The following is a 17628-nucleotide window of genomic DNA, read 5'->3' as shown; positions in this document are numbered from 1 at the left end:
TACCACTGATTTGTAGCAATAATTTTTTGCACCAAAGGCTATGTATCTTGACCTACCCCTCCCCCACATAAAGAAATGCTCCTGGGGTCCGGTCTTTCTCAGGGTCTTTCCGTTGTCTTGATAACGGCGTCTGTCTGTGCGAACGTGAGTGCATGGTCGTGGAGGAATTTTGCGTTTTACAGACTAACGTTTCGCCGTTCGTTTGGTCTGCTCACTTCTCTCAGCTAATAATCAAGAATGGAAATAAATTTGGTAAGTAAACTGTCAATTTTCATGAAAGTTTCGCCAGTAGAGTGGAGTCTTGTCTGTTTTTGCGTTCGCGCCATTCCCATGTTTATAAAAACGCAGATAAACGGTAATTTGCTTAGCTCTTATTAAAGAGTTTTCTGATGTTCTGCGCAGAATGAAGCTAGAAAATTATTCTGCCGTGGATGGTTTGATTTTCTTCTTTCGTTTTGGTCAAAGCAAGTCGTGTGAACAGTTTTAGAGTTTCGCTGCAATTACGTACATCAATTAATTAATCTAAGTTTCACCTCAGTTTTAAATTTTGTGATCAAATAATTATGGTGAAAGATCGGCAAACAAGCTCTTTCATAAGGAAAACAAAAGAACTGTTTAATTTTTCATCAAGTGTGTACTTCAGACATGAGTGCATCTCTATTCTTTCATGCCTGCTTTCTTTAGCAAGAATTTTTTTCTAAAAATGTAAGCTTATGTTTGTCAGTGCAGAGCAATTTAAAAATTAGTTGCACCCGCAAACGGGGAAATAATTTGTTAATGGAAAAAAGTGTTGCCTAAATGTTACCCTGTAATGCTTATGTGAACAAGCAACATTTCTTGTAAGTGCAGAATTGTTTGCAACAAACCTAAAAGGTTTTCTGAATTCTTTTACAAACATTTGCACCAAACTACACACCACAGATTTGAGTAAATCTGATTATCTGACTTACATGTCATTGTAAAAAAAAAAAAAAAAAAAAACAAAAAAGCCCCAAAAAGTAAAAAAGAATTTGTTTCAGGTTCTAAAATAAAGAGCTTTTACAGTAATACTGTAAACTGTTTCATCATCAGATGTTATTTCAACCAGTACTTGAAAAATAATGATAACAAGGATTACGATTGCTACTGTTTTAATATGGAGTGGATTTCTCAAGGTAAGGAAAGCTATTCCAGACTTAAACTAGTCTTTCCCACAGTCCATTCGATGTTTAACCCTTAGCATTTTGAAAGGTTATATGTGGCCAACAACTTGCCAGTACTTTAATATGCTTTCAGTGCAGTGAAGGCATCTAAGAAATTATGTGTTTTGCTCAAGAACACAACACAAAGCTCCCTTGGGGACTTCCCCATAAAAATGATGGGGGTACTCTTCAGAAAATTTCAAAACACCTCTTGATAGTACCAGAATCTCATTTTGTAGATGTGGGCCAAATATTTATTTTTCTCCCCTCAGAGGTACTAATTCTAAAATAATAAATTAACTGGCACTGACAATGTTAATAGTGATATAAATGACGCCTCTTCCCAACACCTCTGAGACATTTTTGTTAAATAATTCATAAATAAAAGTTACTTGTGTAATAAATACAGTTACAGCTCCCGTTATTTTTCAGATTGATAACCTTTAAAGGGCCCTAAAAGGTACCATGACAACCTTAGTGGTGGTAATTTTATTAGGTTTTAGCACCCTAAACAGTGTTGATCCACCCCCTAAAAGGTACGATGAGCACCCCCCTCCCCTTCATTTTATAGGGTAGTACCACTTCTCCCAGGGGTGGTGAATGGTCCTTCAAAAAATTCTTGTCTCGCAAAATTTTAGCCAAATTTCAGGGGTCTCGTCGTCTCGAATTTTTCTTTGACGCCTTCTTGGAGTCTCGATTTATTTTGCAAGGCTAAAAAGGTCTCGGGCTCGCAAAAAAGATATCAGTCTCGCCGTCTCGCAAAGTCTCGCATTTACCATTCGACACCCCTTCCCCCCCCCCCCCCCCCTTCTTGCAAAGGCCCCAGCTAACCTGGAACCCAGTCCTCTTGATCTCAGGTCCAATGCATGGACCATTAGGCCACTCCACTCTTTCCGTTATGAACTTTGACAGAAAATGTTTTGTAATTTTCCAGGGTCACGACAGTGCCTGTTCACCAAGCTCCTGTTTTAATGGAGGAACCTGTGTTACATCAGGTAGTGGACAGCAGTCATGTCACTGTGCAGGAGGCTACACTGGCAGCAACTGTGCAGTCGATATCAATGAATGTGCTACACTCCCTTGCCGCAATAATGGAACATGCATTGACCAGGTACAGAGAGTAGTTTTGGTACATTTTCATCCACTCTACATGCATTCGATGTTTTCTCTATATGCAACAGATGTTCAAGATTTGATCCCAAAACTCCCATGACCTGAAGCTCTGTGTAGTGTCTCTCATATTTGGTTGTTCCTCGGTTTTGAATAAATTTGCACAAAAGTGACAGCCAGGTAGAGCTGTTACACCAGTATGGGATCTCTAATACAATCCTTCTTGTAGACAGCAACTTAAGCACAGATAGACATTAGCTTAACTCTAGGTAAATAAAACTGCTGGAGCGAACTGCTAGAGCGATCTCGGGGGCCGAACACAAGCCTGGAACAAATGGAAATATCAACTCTGTGATTAAACAACAGGCAGAAACCAGCCACGACATACATCCAAGTTATGCCGAAATTCTTGAAACAGGTGTAAGCAGCAAGAACAAAAGACTGTTTCTGGAATCCTTACATTCTTTCTTAGACAGAAACACTGTAAATGAAAGGGCGCCCTTCCCAAGGGTTTATGCATCGCTGGTTGCTCCCCAGGGGAGCATCGAACAATAACCGTGACCGAGCTTATTAGAATTTTGCGGACCTCGCAAAAAAAAAAACTATCATTCTCTAAGAAGACCGCAGAAGGCGCTCGAAAATTTAGAGACTCTTTTATATTTTTTAGATCTGTTTTAAACGTTTTTTATATTTTAAGTTAACTCTAGGTAGTTTCCATTCATGTTTCTGCACTGAGTTACATAAATACAGGTTTCACTGTTTTCCACTGCCATTTCCTGCAGCCTGGCTAATTGAAGGAAAGGCCTGTGAGGTTGATGTTGATGACTGTGCTGTTTTATCTTGTCGCCATGGTGGCCCAGGGGAGGGGAGGGGGAGGGTATTCGGGATTTCAAGTGATGGGAATGATCGAATGGCGACAAAAATCAAGACCCCAAAAAATCCCTAGGGCTTCCAACAAAACCCAAAAAAGTCCTGGACCAAAATTTTACCCCGAGAAAATCCCATGCAGAATTTCATATAACACATTTATAAAAACATTACTACTAGTACGCAGCCAAGCCACTAAAACAAATCTTTTTGGATTGTTTTTTACACCCAAAAAAATCCTCTATTCGAAAGTTTTAAACACAAAAAAATCCCTTGATCATCCCCATCACTTGAAATCCCGAGTAACCCCCCCCCCCTGGACATGGTGGCATGTGTATTGATAAGGTGAACAGGTTTTTTCTGTTTAACTTTTATTTTCAAATTGAATTTTCAGATAAACTCATTTCGCTGTGAATGCCACCAAGGATACACTGGAATCATCTGCGAGACAAACATTGATGATTGTCATGGTAGCCCATGCAGAAACGGGGCAACTTGTCAAGACCTTGTCTCTGATTTCCATTGCCACTGCCAGCCTGGCTTTGCAGGAAAGGGCTGTGAGATTGATATTGATGAGTGTGCTGCTTTACCTTGTCATCATGGCAGCACATGTACTGACAGGGTGAATGGGTTCTCATGTACCTGCAGGCCAGGCTACACAGGAAGCTTGTGTGAAGTAAACACCAATGAGTGTGGTAGTGGTCCGTGTCAGAATGGAGGAATATGTGCTGATGGAGTGAATGCTTACCTTTGTGTGTGCAAGTCTGGTTTTTCTGGAAAGCATTGCGAAGTGGACATTGATGATTGCAATCAAGCACCTTGTAAAAATGAAGGTAAGACAACTTCTTACTTACTATGGTATGCCTGCCAACTTTTCACTAGTCAAGTGCGTGAGATTACCGTCTCTAACTTTCCGAAGATATTCCAACTATTTCTGGAGATTCCCGAACATGTTCTGATGACTTCCGAGCATTGCCGAAGAGCACCAAAGACGTTGTGACAATTTTCAAACAGGGTGAAGTCCACTCAAACACCAATAATGATGCTAATTTTTGATGCTAATAATGCGTGAGAGCTGGCAAGTCTACTATGGCAATGGACACCTTACATGAGAGCAAGTCTAATTATAATAGTTTAACGTATTCTAAGAGATACCTTCTGTGGTTGGGCACCTGTCCTAAGCAGACTGTCATATGTAACTTGTCAGCATCCTAGCCATACTCTCCCAAGCAGATTTAAGTCCACTGCTAAGGAGAGTATTAATTATGTATTCTGGTGAGGTTAGATTACAGTTTGTTCACGGAAATTATAACAGTCATGTTAACTCAGTCTCTTGAATCTTGAAGCCTCCTAGTACACATATGTCCTTATTGGGCCTGTGTTCCTTTGCACCCCATTCTCCCCACCCACCACCCCAAAATAAGATTTCACGAGGAGCCCAAAGAGAATCAGCATAGGAGGTAATTGAAGCAGCAGCTACATTTAATCAAATTACTTTAAAATAACCAGTAGTAATTTGGCTGGATCAGACTCCTGGCCTCTATGATTTTTAATTTTTGTTGAATATTGCACATAATATATTCTTTGTTTTTTGTCAGGCACTTGTCATGATCTTGTCAATGATTTCCGTTGTGACTGTGCAGCAGGCTTTCAAGGTGCAACATGTGAAGCAAATATTGACGACTGTTTATCCACACCATGTGACAATAATGCGACATGCCTTGACTTAGTCAGTGGATTTGCCTGTACATGCTTACCAGGTTTTACTGGACAGAAATGTGAGGTGAATGTAGATGAATGCAGAGACCACAAGTGCATGCACAATTCTGCTTGTATTGACGGAACAAACTCGTATAAATGTGTCTGCAAGCCTGGTTTCACAGGACAGTTCTGTGAAGTGGACATCGATGACTGTGTCGCTCAGCCCTGCAAGAACCATGGAGTATGCGTGGACGCAGCCAATGACTTTAGATGCGTTTGCAACACAGGTTTTACAGGAAAGGACTGTGCAGTTAACATTGACGACTGTGCAAATGATCCTTGCCATCATAACGCAACATGTATAGATCTAGTGAATGCTTACAACTGTACTTGTCCAAGAGGTTATACTGGTAAAGACTGCCACATCAATATTGACGAGTGTATAAATCAGCCTTGCCTGAATGGAGCAACTTGTATCAACAGGCAAGATGGACTGGGATATAATTGCCTCTGCCGCAATGGATTCACAAATGCAACATGTTCAGTGGATGTTGACGACTGCTCACCTAATCCTTGTCATAGCGGAAAGTGTATTGATTTAGTTGATAACTTTAAATGTGACTGCCCTGGGGGCATCACAGGAAGAACCTGTGCTAATTCAGTAAATGTATGTAATACATTCTCATGCCGCAATGGAGGAACATGTGTCTCCACTAACTCCTCGTATCACTGTATTTGCCCAAAAGGGATTACTGGTATTGACTGCGAGGTGGATATTGATCATTGCCAGTCACACAGCTGTCAAAATAATGCTACTTGTCTAGATGGCGTAAACAACTACACATGCCTTTGCTTGAAGGGTTATGCCGGTAATTACTGTGAAAGGGGCATAAATGAATGTATTGACAATCCTTGCAACAATGGAGCAACTTGTGTGGATTTGATTAACGACTTTAAATGCTTATGTGCTCCGGGCTTCAAAGGACGTACATGTTCTGTTGACATCAACGAGTGTTACTCTTTTCCTTGTTATCATGACGGAATTTGCACAGATTTGGTAAATGGCTTCAACTGCACTTGTAGGCCAGGTTTTACCGGGAAGAAATGTGAAACAAACATTGATGAATGTGAGTCTAAGGATTGTAAAAATGGTGCCTATTGTCTTGATGGCATCAACAAGTATGAATGTCTGTGCAGTCCTGGATTCGGTGGCCGACACTGTGAAATAAATATTGATGACTGTGCACGACAACCCTGTAAAAACTCTGGCAACTGCACTGATTATGTAAATAATTTCAAATGTTCATGCACACCTGGCTACACTGGAAGACAATGCGATGTCGACATTGATGACTGTGCCATTCAACCATGTCGGCATGGTGGTTCGTGCATTGATCTCGTGAATGGTTACATTTGTAACTGCCCTGTGGGCTACACGGGTGTACACTGCCAGACAGACATCAACGAATGTCAGCCACAGCCATGCGTCAATGGGACGTGCCTGGATAAAGAAGGTAGATTTGAATGCATCTGCCATGCTGGCTTCACTGGAAGTCGTTGTGAAGTGAATATAGATGACTGCACCAATCTTCCATGTCAGAGTGGTGGCAGCTGTTTTGATATGGTAGATGACTTTCACTGTCTGTGCCCTCTTGGGTTCAATGGGAGAACATGTGGAGTGAACATTGATGATTGCTCTATGCAACCTTGTCAGCACAATGGTAGTAGATGTGTGGATGGCGTGAATTCTTTCAGCTGTGTGTGTGCCCCTGGTTATACAGGCGTTAACTGTTCTGTTGATGTTAATGAGTGTGAGCCTTCGCCTTGCCAGAATAATGCAACTTGCACAAATGAAATATCTGACTTCAAATGCTGGTGCCCATCAGGCTTCACAGGTAAGAAACGCGACAAATTAGTTACATTTCATCATAACTAATATGAAGAGGCGCAGTAACCTAATGGTTAGCCTGCTGGACTCTGGATTGAGCGGTCCAGGTTCGAGCCCTGGCTGGGGCACCATGTTGTGTTCTTGAGCAAGACACATTACTCTCATAGTGCCTCTCTCCACCCAGATGTGTAAATGGGTATCCGTGAATTTTCTGCTAGGGGTAACCCTGCAATGGACTAGCATCCCATCCAGGGGGAGTAGAAATACTCCTAGTCGCTTCATCAGTGCTACAGAAACTGGGATAAGCTCTGGCCTGATGGGCCACTAGGCTTGATTGCAAACTTGGCCTTATTATACCACCATATGAATCAGATCCACTAAATGCAATCCCATTAAAAACAACACTGCAGGCTGTCTTGTCCAGGGCCACAAAGGTTGGCGAAACTGGTCTAGAAAATTCCATTCAGCAAATTGATGCACATGTCATTAATTCATTTAGCGCTTTGCAGCTCAAAGCATTCAACTAGGATTCTAGTATCATTTTGGCTTAAAATACGTAAAATTGAAGGTTTTGGATTGCAAGTCTTACAGTCTCTACAAAAACGTTTAGACTACTCACCCTCGTTTCTCTGAGCGGAGGATGGCCTTGAACAAAATTACATCACATAAGTATTATTGAACTCCAGATGTCAGTATTCGGATGGAATTTACAAGTCACAACTTTTTATTATTTTGAAGCCTACCTGTTGTACTTTAGATGCTTTAAAAAAAATAAATTTTGACATTTAGGTCCCTATTGTGAGGTAAAGGAAAGTAAGTGCGACTCATCTCCATGCCAACATGGCGGGACATGTACAGACATCCCAGGAGGTTTCTACTGCACTTGTTTATCAGGTGTTGCCGGAGACACATGTAATGTTACAACAAGCACAGATGGATGCGACAGCATAATTTGCTTAAATGGTGGGAACTGTCGTCATGCTGGAAATCTTAGTGAGTGTATATGCCCTGAGGGTTACCATGGCCACCACTGTGAAATTAAGAGTGGCAGGTGTCAATCATCTACTTGTTGGAATGGAGGCACATGTGTTGACAATGGTGAGCTACTGTTCTGCAAGTGTGCATTAGGGTTTATAGGAAAGTACTGTGAAAAAGGTGAGTGGGAAATGGTGCATTTCTTATACATGTTCTAGCGATATTGAAATTATTTAATCCCCACTAATGTGCTCCCACGTAACTAACTTCATTAAATTTAAACCTCTGTTGAGTGAATATCATTCCCTTGTAAATGGATTATGAGCACTTTTGCATGACCGACCACAAAAAGTTTTTCGTCTACTGAGCCAGACATGCCATCAAGATCGATCTGCATTGTAATTCATGATCAGCACAAGTGTGTAAAACTATATTAGACAGGTCTAGACGGCTGATTGCCAACATTTTAACTTCATTACTGCATGCAAAGTCGAATGGCAATGTTTTATACAATGTAAAGGAAAAAAATGAAGCTGTTTTGCTTGGAAAGGAACTTCTGAGTCCGCTGTGGGATTCGACTCCATTACCTTCCAGATACCGGTTCAGGGTTTGTACGGGTCAAGGAAAACCTTAAAAGTCATGGAATTTTAGAATTTCATTTTCCACGCCTGGAAAGTTATGGAATTTAAGTGTGGGTCATGGAAAGTCATGGAAAATGGTATTGATTCTACAAAATCAATTTGGTAAATTTTGTTTTGGTGAGAAAAGGGTAAAAACGCACCCAAAATCAAGATAATTTTGAAAATTTCCAAGAAAAATGGTCAAATTTAGGTCATGGAAAACTTTGAAAAGTCATTAAAAAAGTTATGGAAAGTCGTGGAATTTCAAAAGTACGGACCCCGCGGTTGGATGCTAAGTTCCTGAAAGGTCATGAGTGGAACTCCTTGCTGGGGACTCGAATTGAGAACGCATTTTCATTTGTGTTTTATTTTAATTATTAGTTTTTTTAAACAAAAGCAAAATGAATCCCCATCTGCTTGATCGTGCACTGACATTGTTAAAGACAAATGAATCATTAATATTCCCTCTCGTTTCAATCCATTTCCAGCATTTGACCACTGCATAGTTCGAGTGGCTGATAGCAACCTTACATTTCCATCCAACATCTGTGGGCAACACGGAGCATGCGTAAGCCTCCGAACCGGTTTCTTGTGCACGTGTGATCCGGGATACTCAGGACTTCTCTGTCAGCACGGTAAGTACCATGAGCACTAGAAAAGGAAAGTGAGACCATCGTGGTATACTGGAAGGAATTCGTGTACAAAGTTCCATTAACTAGAAGCTTTTCGCTTCACTTAATTATGTTCAGGATTGAATACAGCTACGAATATTACAAAATTTATGACTTTTTGCTATGGTATTATGAAATCTGCAAAAATTACAAAAAATCGATATTTGTAATATTTGCAACTCTCGTCAAAACCAAAATGTCTAAGAGGTCTTAAAAACTCGAAAACCACGAAAATTACAGAAATTACGAATTTTACGAAAATTACGATTTTTCGCATTTTTCGTAACATTTCAAGGTCTTGACGATTGGCTCCTGACGATAATTACGAATTTTACGAAAAATTAAAACTAAGAAAAGTACAAAATTTACGATTTTTTTGCTATCCCTTTCCCGATTTTCCTCTTAGAAACTTGTTTTAAGTAGTACATGTATAGGACCGTTTGAATAGAGTACTATTTAATATGTTCTTGATTCTAGAAATTAACGAGTGTTTGTCGAATCCTTGCGAGGAAGGCATGAGCTGTATCGATGGAATAAACAAGTTCACTTGTGAACCTCTTAGTGCAAACAGTATTGCTAACAGACAACAGCGCAAAGGTAGGATGCTAATTCAGTTTGTTTTGTTAGTAGAATAACGTTTAACTTACGTGCTTGTAATCTGCTTTGCTTACTGTAGCTAAAGGGCGCTAGAGGGTTACTAAACCAGTCTGTATGTATTGTTACGAAGGAAATCAAGATTTAAATTAAAATCAAGACAAAAATCCAATTCATTTTATTTGTTAGCAGAAGGACGTCACGAGCTTGTAATCTGCTTTGCTTACTAGAAGGTCCTAGAGGTTACTAGACCAGTCTGCATGTATGCCTTATACGGCCGGCGTAATAACCTCGATAGCCTCGCCCTGTGTAAATTAGTCGCCTGTCTTGTCATGTTCAATTTCTTCTTCACTCGGAAAACGTCTGAGATTGCATACTGATGAACTAGCTCTACAGAGATTCGTGTAGCGTCTCAAAATGGTCGTTGTTCTGTTTTGAATTTTCCGCCCATGTAGCAACCAATCATACACATATCTCTGATCAGCTGTTACCTACGCGCGAAAGAGTGTGAAACGTGATTGTACACTTTATTTCTCCGTGTTCCGTGATTATAAAAGAATATTGTCCGTGAACTGTGAATGACATGTTTGTCGTGACACGTGAAAGCATGAAATGTTTTTCTAATCTTAAAACTTGACCTTTTCCGTGAAAACCGACCTGCCCTGCAGGAAAGATTCCTTTTGGACGGAATTTGCGTCAATAGTCATTTTTGCAAAATCACCATTGCAGGGTTAAAACACTCAATATGGAGGCTTAAGTGCACAAGGCTTCCTCGTCTTTGATGTTATTTTCCATGAAACGTGATTTACAATTTTTAATAGTCGTAAACTGTGCGTATGACCGCCCCTCCCCCCCCCCCCCTTACCGCCCAAGTACCATTGATATGGGTTGTTCTTGCTCTCAATGTTTTCCTCAGGCTAATCTCAATCTTGTTTTTAATACATTCAGGTTCTTCCTCCGGCACGCCTTCGTATTTGGTTCCGGTTGTGGTGGCAATAGTTGTGTTCCTGATCCTTGCTGCAATTGGTGTCTTTGTATATAAAACGAGGTTCCAGAGACAGAGAAATGGGAGAATGAAGCTCACAGAGAATCATGCTGACACGTTGCCCCAGCCCTACCCTGAGGAGAAAACTTTTGAGAACCCCATATACCAGGTAAGTGTAGACCAGCAATGCCATCCTCCTTACCCACCCCTCCCTCCTCTACACCCAGTAGTCCATCGCTAGTTTCCAGGCCCATCCCCATAGCCCCTACAAACAAACACCTGCTAAACCAGGTAGCCTGCGTAGCTGGCGGTTTTATTGGGGCCGCGCGTGAAAGGACGAGCGGCGAAAGTCGCGGATTTCTCGCGCGCGCGTCAACCCCCAAAAAAAGCTAGCTACGCAGGCTACAACCAGGCGGTACATTACATTTCCCTATATTAACGAGCCAATAGATGTAGTTTGTAGGTTACACAGAATCTCGCTAACATCCATGTATACTTTTGGGAGGAAGGAAGCACAGTGAAAGATAAGTGTCTGAAACCTAGGATAACCCGCTCGCTTGTCTGGGGTATTGCGTGCGAGTAGCCGCTTTCGCGAGCCAGCGGAATAGGGCGAAAAAATTCGCCGCAAGATACCCGCGCGCGATACCCCAAACAATCGAGCCTGCTCACCGTGAAAACCCTGGACGTCGGAATTTACTCTTTATAAGACTCTTGTCAGCCTCCGCCATTTTCAATGGCATCGAATTTATAAAAATTGTATGGTGAAGCGAAATCTTAATGCATTACTGTAAGTTGAGTTATTGGAAGACTGTTCAATTACCTTTGGCATTTTTTACGATGAACTCTTTCGTTTAGACACGCTCTAGGGAAAATAAAATACAGAAATTATCGCATGTTAACAAAAACAAAGGTGTTGCAGACTAGGGCCCTTTGAGAGCCAAAAACCAACCGCCCAGACACAGGGAACGTTTCAGTTAGACGTACGTACATTACCATTTTAACAAAGGGCAGAGAACAAGCAACAACGGTGAATGATGTCACAGTAACTAACTTTTTTCCCCCTTCTCTTTACAATAACCTTTCAAGCCGTGTGACAAAGTAATCGCTGTGGAATGCCATGATGACGTCGATGCTCTGCAAGCTTTGAGAATACAGATCGACCAGGAGCTTCTCGACCTCTCCTTCTTGAGCGAAGGAGAAAGCCTGGGGCGAACAGAACTCAGGAAAAGCACTTCAGCCCCAGATCTCCGCAACTTGCAAGTCACTGTCACGGACATGGAAAGTAGCAGTGTATGCTCGGTGGATGACCTATCCCAAGGATCTGCAGGAGCAGCGCGGTTTTTGGGAACAAACACAAGTGGCAGTGAGAATCAAAATGGTTTTGTCCCTATGGATGTAAAAAGATCCAAGGAATGGCTTGATACTTATCTTTAAAGTGTAAAAAGCTGGAAAGATAAAGGGTGACTGTTTGTACCTTAATCAGTCGGAATTTGAATAACGAGTCGGTTTTCAAATAAATTAAATGAGACACTGTGAATCCTGACCACTAAAAAAAAATTCAGTGGCTCAGGTGGGACTCGAACCCACGACCTTCGGGTTGCATGACCACTGCTCTACCATCTGAGCTACAAAGCCACAGTCGGTTTTCGTGAAGCATGTCCTGGCGTTGCTCTGATGTGCTAGTTCTTGCGCTGTTTTCTTATTGAGCGAGAAAAATTGCCATAGAAACGAATTAATCGTCCGACTGTACAGGTACAAAGTTTAGTATAGTATTTTGTGTTTGATTTAGGCTCGGTTAGGCTGTCGGGGAAATAAGGCTACGCTCCTCTTCCGGAAGGAGAAGCGAAGACGGGTTTCTAAAGAGTAGCGCCGGATTTGATTCTTTTCTAGTAAAAATTGTGACTAAGCTGATAGGGGAAAGAATGGGGGAATACCTGGCATTGAAAGCCCCTTTCTCAACATAATTCTAAATTTTGATAGCCTTGGATTTCTTTACATTTATAGCTTATCATTTTATTTCTCCTTTTCTCCATTCCTTTTGGCAATGCACTGACACTACAGAGAAAAGAGGTTTAATAATTGCAAAACGTGAAATTAACGTGTAAATAATGGAGAACCATTTCGAACCATTTGTTCGGCTTATAAACATTCACTTCGACTAGCTTATGGCATTTGGTATGCTTGGAAAAAAATCAACATGGGTTATTTATAGTGCTCGTCTTCAATTAAATTGGACAAAGTATTTAATATTTATTATGATAGTCATACTTCTATCTATAGTAGCAGAAATGGTCCTTTGTAACCTAAAGCAAAAAAAAACAAGGGCTGTAATTTAAAATGAAGCTATCAGTATACATCTGTAAATTATATAATTAAGTGCAGAATCTGTTTAATTAAGTGTAGAATATTCAATAATGGAATTACGAGTGCGAGATATACTATATAAATACATTTTTTGTTAAAATATTATGTTTCAATGATTTCAAATTATACATTAATTATCGATTTAACCAGGAAATGTTCATTAAATCCAGATATAACAATGTGAAGGAAGAAAATAGCGACCTTTAGATTGCAATACGAATACGAGATATTGAGTGCGAGAACGACTTTCGAATAATTTCAATCCATTTACATTCCCAGAGCCCTCACTCCCCCATGTTGCTGACCAAATAAAAATGGGACTATCGAAAGCTTAAGCACTAGTTTTAAATAGCCGTACTCGTACTCAATCTCGCAGTCGTACTCCGATCTAAAAGCCCATATATGAGATAACAAAGTTGTGTTAATATAATGGATATTCATAATTGTCTATGTAAATAAGAAATTGTGTTAAAAATCGAAATTAGCATTTTAAACGTTTTTTGTTAGGTTGATGTTCAATTGACGTCAAAAAGGTTGGAAACCTTTAAACTGCTGCTTATATTTAATAAGACGTTCGTGTGGATAAAACGCTACTGTAAAGTGTTGCATGAATACAAAATAATAAAGTAATGTAACTTTTTGTTAAAAGGGAGACTTACTCTATGTTGAAAAGGAGTATCCTTAATTATTATCCACATCCTGATCCTGTCTGGCCTTCCCCCTGGGAGGGGGAGGGGGACACTATATTTTTGGTTGGGGGTGTGCCGGCCGCTGGGAGTTTGAAACCCTTACCCTATACAAGATCATGTTCAGCTGATTTTGCAACCCTATACTAGTCTAGACACCGAAAATCACTACCCTATCCCAGACTTGCATTTTTTGAAACTGTATCACCATCAGTGTTTTAATGGAAAACCATCTGTCATCTGTCACGATAATAAGGTAAGCGGTTCAGACCCCCCACCACATCTAGGAAGCCTGAACATGAGATCATGTCCTCCCTTCCTACTTATCACTCTGGAAAAACAACGCCTGATCATAGTTTAGGGTAGCCTCCCACGCAGTCGTTCAGGCTAAGTTTAGGGAGGTCTCGGATACGCTCGTGGCAAATGAGCATTTCATCTTTATAATGTTTTATGTTGTTTCCCTGGGCACTAATGCTCAGGAGGTCTCGGCACCAAACAAAAAACTGAAAACAAACAAGAAAACACGCAATCTCGTGTCCTTGCTCGTTCCCCTGAAGTATATGCCCCCTGACAACTCGTGCCACGAGTCCGCCAGCTCCTCCGTCCGCGGTAGGTCGCTGGGACTTAGATCCGTCATGTAACTATCATACTACTGCCTGAGTGGTTGCGCACCAACCTCGTCCCCAGGGCTATCCGCGTTGTCGGGGGCAACACGCGGACAGTCCTGGGGACGAGGTTGGTTGCGCACGGCATTGGAAAACAAGATGGATGTTGAAGATGGATGACTCTTCGGAATGAAACTGCAAATATTTGATGCTGCTTCTTTACGTGAATATCTCTGATTCAGAAGGATCTGTGGCTGCAAGATATCCAGAAGGCAAGTGTATGATTTGAGAATGAGTGCAAGTATCCCGAAGTATGGGTTTGGATTCCTCGAAACCAAACGACACAGATCTGGAGGGGACAAGAGAACTGTCTCTTTGCACGTCAGTTTATCGATCGTTTCATCCGGAAGGCCAGTCAACTCCTCCTCCATTCACGGTCCTGAAGGAAATAGAACATTTGAGTATTTCAGGACTTGATCGAGTCATTAAGGTGACGGCTTGTGCTTTTCCACCGAATGATGATACAAGTTTATTGACATTGACCACTTTCGCAGGTACCGGCCCTTTGAGACATCCTCGCGGGGAATATGCTTCTTCAACTATGGTTAAATGTTGGGAACTGGAGAGCAATGAAGCACACATTGTGCACAATTCTCGTTTGTTCACATATTCACCGCATCCAATGTTCTGTTTTTCTCCAAACGGAGAGATGATATCGTATATTTTTAAAACAGAAAACGGACATATCATTTTGGCTGAGCGAATGCCGGACTGCACGCTAAAGCATTTCAAAATAGACTGTGATACTGGCGGATACGGTGACAAAAGCCTTCTGTCCAGAGCTTTATGTTGTGTGTTTTCCCCTGATGGCCTAAAAGCCGTGACAGTTAGTAAACTTAATGTTAGGGATATTAAAGAAAATGAAATCTGCCTGTGGCAAGTGAAAACTAAGAAAAAAATGAAAATTTTGCAGAGAGCGAGCTTTGAATTAGTGTTTCCTCGATTTACTGGTGTTTTGGTAAGCTGTGTGTTCTCACCCGACAGCTCTCTTATTGCATTCTCTAACTCAGTGAGTCAACTGTATGTCTTGAAGAGTGAGAATTTAGAGCTGCTTTCTTCAATTAGGACTGATATTGTAAGAAAGAATAGTTGTTACTGTGCATTTGATCCATGTTTTCCATGTCAAAAGCTTGGAGCATGCTATGAAGATGGTCTGTTTCAAGTCTTGTATATGCAAGATGGCGAAGCTAAGTGCATGAAAGCAACACAGCTTGTTACAGATCCAACATGGTTGACTGCATTCTCGTACAGCCCAGATGGTTCACTTCTGGCCTTCGGAACATCACAAGGAAAAGTTATAATAACTGACACAGAATTATTGCAAACTCTCTATGAGTTAAATGTTACTGATAACATTGAACAAGAGGCTCCTAATGAATCAACTGTAATGATCTGCTCTGTTGCTTTTACAAAGAGCTGTCAGGAACTGGCTGTTGGACAGAGTAATGGCTTTGTTCGGATCTGGCAGCTTCCTTTGAAGTTTGAGTTGCGGCACATGTGTCGACTGGTGATCAACAAGTTGGTTCCACCAAACCAAATGGAGTACCTTCCTTTGCCAAGGAACTTGAAGGCCTATTTACTGTACTGTCATTTTACTGTAGATGAAAAGGTTGATGAGTTCTCTTAAAATTAATGGATGTATAATATTATTATGTTATCACTATAACTGGCAACAAATACATACTGTATGACAAACATAACTAGCGGTACACTGTAGTGCTGAATGCACAGTTGGTAAAAACCAATGGAATTGAAAATTATGCCATTTATTTGTAGGCAATGTGTTATATTTTACTTGGAAATCGGAAATTTGCAGCCCTCTTTCTGAATTAATAATTTTTGTTCTGGTTGTCATGGTAACACATGGTAACAGTTGTGTTCGTACGTTCCAGTTGTGTTTGATGTTCCAGCGACAGAGAAATTGGAGAATGAAACTAACAGAGCATCATGCTGACACGCTGCCCCAACCATACCCGGAGGGGGGAAACTTTCGAGAACCCTTTATGGGTCTTTATAGCAGCTAAGTTCAGCCAAGGAAGTTTCGAAGATGTTCTGGTACTGGAGGAATGTAAGATGGGGTTAGAAAGGTTCTATGATAAGAAAACTGAAGGTATAATTGTGCGCTCGAGGGCAAGATGGCACGAGCATGGGGAAAAAAGTAACAAATATTTTTTAAATTTAGAAAAACGAAACCACACGAGAAAACATATTAGGAAGTTGTCTCTTAGCGGGGTGATTACAACAGACCATAAGCAGATATTGAACTCGGCTTCAGATTACTATAAAAATCTGTACAGTAGTAAGAGCAATTTAGGTCAACGTGAATCGTTCGATTCTTTTTTTAAAAAACTGAATATCCCAAAGGTGAATGAAGAACAAAGAACAAGCTGTGAAGGACGTATATCTAAGGAAGAGTGTAAGAAGGCAATTGAAATGTTCGAGAACGGTAAAACACCAGGAAATGATGGAATACCTATTGAATTTTATAAGAAATTATGGGATAAGTTAGCAGATCAACTGGTCGACGTTTTTAACTACTCGTTCCAGCTAGAGGAAATGACAACGTCACAAAGACAAGCAATTATTACCCTTATTGACAAGAAAGGAAAGGACAGATCCTACTTAGAAAACTGGAGACCAATCTCTTTAGTTTATGTAGATGCAAAAATTGCCTCCAAGGTCATTGCTAATAGAATAAAATGCTGTCTCCCAGATATTATTCACCATAACCAATCTGGCTTTATAAAAGATCGATTTATTGGAGAGACAGCTCGCTCAATACTTGACATCATAGACCACACAGAACGCTCTGAAGTGCCAGGAATGATGATATTTATTGACTTCGAAAAAGCATTTGACTCGATCGAGTGGTGTTTCCTTTATGAGTGCTTAGAAGCTTTTAATTTTGGCCCGGAATTTATAAAATGGGTGAAATCGTTTTATAAAAATGTACCTAGTTGCGTAATTAATAACGGTGTAAGCTCTCCTTTGTTCAAGTTGGAAAGAGGAGTAAGACAGGGAGATCCATTGTCACCTTACCTTTTTGTTGTTGCCATTGAAATTCTGGCTACTTCTATCAGATCAAATACCAACATAAAGGGTATTACAATTGGTGATAATGAAACAAAGCTGCTTGCCTATGCAGATGACATGACTGCATTGTTATCAGATATTACCTCTGCGAAGGAACTGTTAGACAGTCTTAACACTTTTGAAAAGTTTTCAGGTTTGAAAATGAATGTCTCTAAAACCAAAGCCATGTGGATCGGAACAGTGAAGAATTCTGTAGAAAAACCTTTGGGTTTGGAATGGTGCACGACT

At 40.7% G+C, this 17628-nt stretch overlaps 2 protein-coding genes across 2 annotated transcripts; both read left to right on the top strand.

Annotated features, from left to right (window-relative positions):
• The first annotated feature begins 124 nt into the window (after positions 1-124).
• Positions 125-12097, top strand: LOC144634766 (uncharacterized). The gene is made up of 10 exons (XM_078493790.1): positions 125-252; positions 1072-1154; positions 2116-2292; positions 3553-3991; positions 4757-6754; positions 7537-7902; positions 8831-8977; positions 9491-9610; positions 10556-10761; positions 11679-12097. The coding sequence occupies exons 2-10, from the start codon at positions 1101-1103 to the stop codon at positions 12024-12026; spliced, it is 3855 nt and encodes a 1284-aa protein (XP_078349916.1). The 5' UTR covers positions 125-252; positions 1072-1100; the 3' UTR covers positions 12027-12097.
• Positions 12098-14422: 2325 nt separating this feature from the next.
• LOC144635726 (uncharacterized) lies at positions 14423-16004 on the top strand. Its single transcript, XM_078494808.1, has one exon. It carries the CDS (start codon positions 14561-14563, stop codon positions 15932-15934), a length of 1374 nt encoding a protein of 457 aa, XP_078350934.1. The 5' UTR covers positions 14423-14560; the 3' UTR covers positions 15935-16004.
• The last annotated feature ends 1624 nt before the right edge of the window (positions 16005-17628 follow it).

Source organism: Oculina patagonica, chromosome 13, assembly GCF_052425735.1.
Source record: "Oculina patagonica isolate OP01 chromosome 13, crgOcupat, whole genome shotgun sequence".
In the NCBI taxonomy this organism is placed as follows: Eukaryota; Metazoa; Cnidaria; class Anthozoa; order Scleractinia; family Oculinidae; genus Oculina; species Oculina patagonica.
This window is presented reverse-complemented; position numbering and strand designations above follow the sequence as displayed.

Bases quoted from the DNA above. Each gene is read 5' to 3' on its own strand.
- LOC144634766 (XM_078493790.1), top strand. From the start codon at position 1,101: ATGATAACAAGGATTACGATTGCTACTGTTTTAATATGGAGTGGATTT. The intron at 2,293-3,552 runs GTACAGAGAGTA...TTGAATTTTCAG, and splicing joins ATGGAACATGCATTGACCAG to ATAAACTCATTTCGCTGTGA. The intron at 7,903-8,830 runs GTGAGTGGGAAA...ATCCATTTCCAG, and splicing joins AGGAAAGTACTGTGAAAAAG to CATTTGACCACTGCATAGTT.
- LOC144635726 (XM_078494808.1), top strand. From the start codon at position 14,561: ATGGGTTTGGATTCCTCGAAACCAAACGACACAGATCTGGAGGGGACA.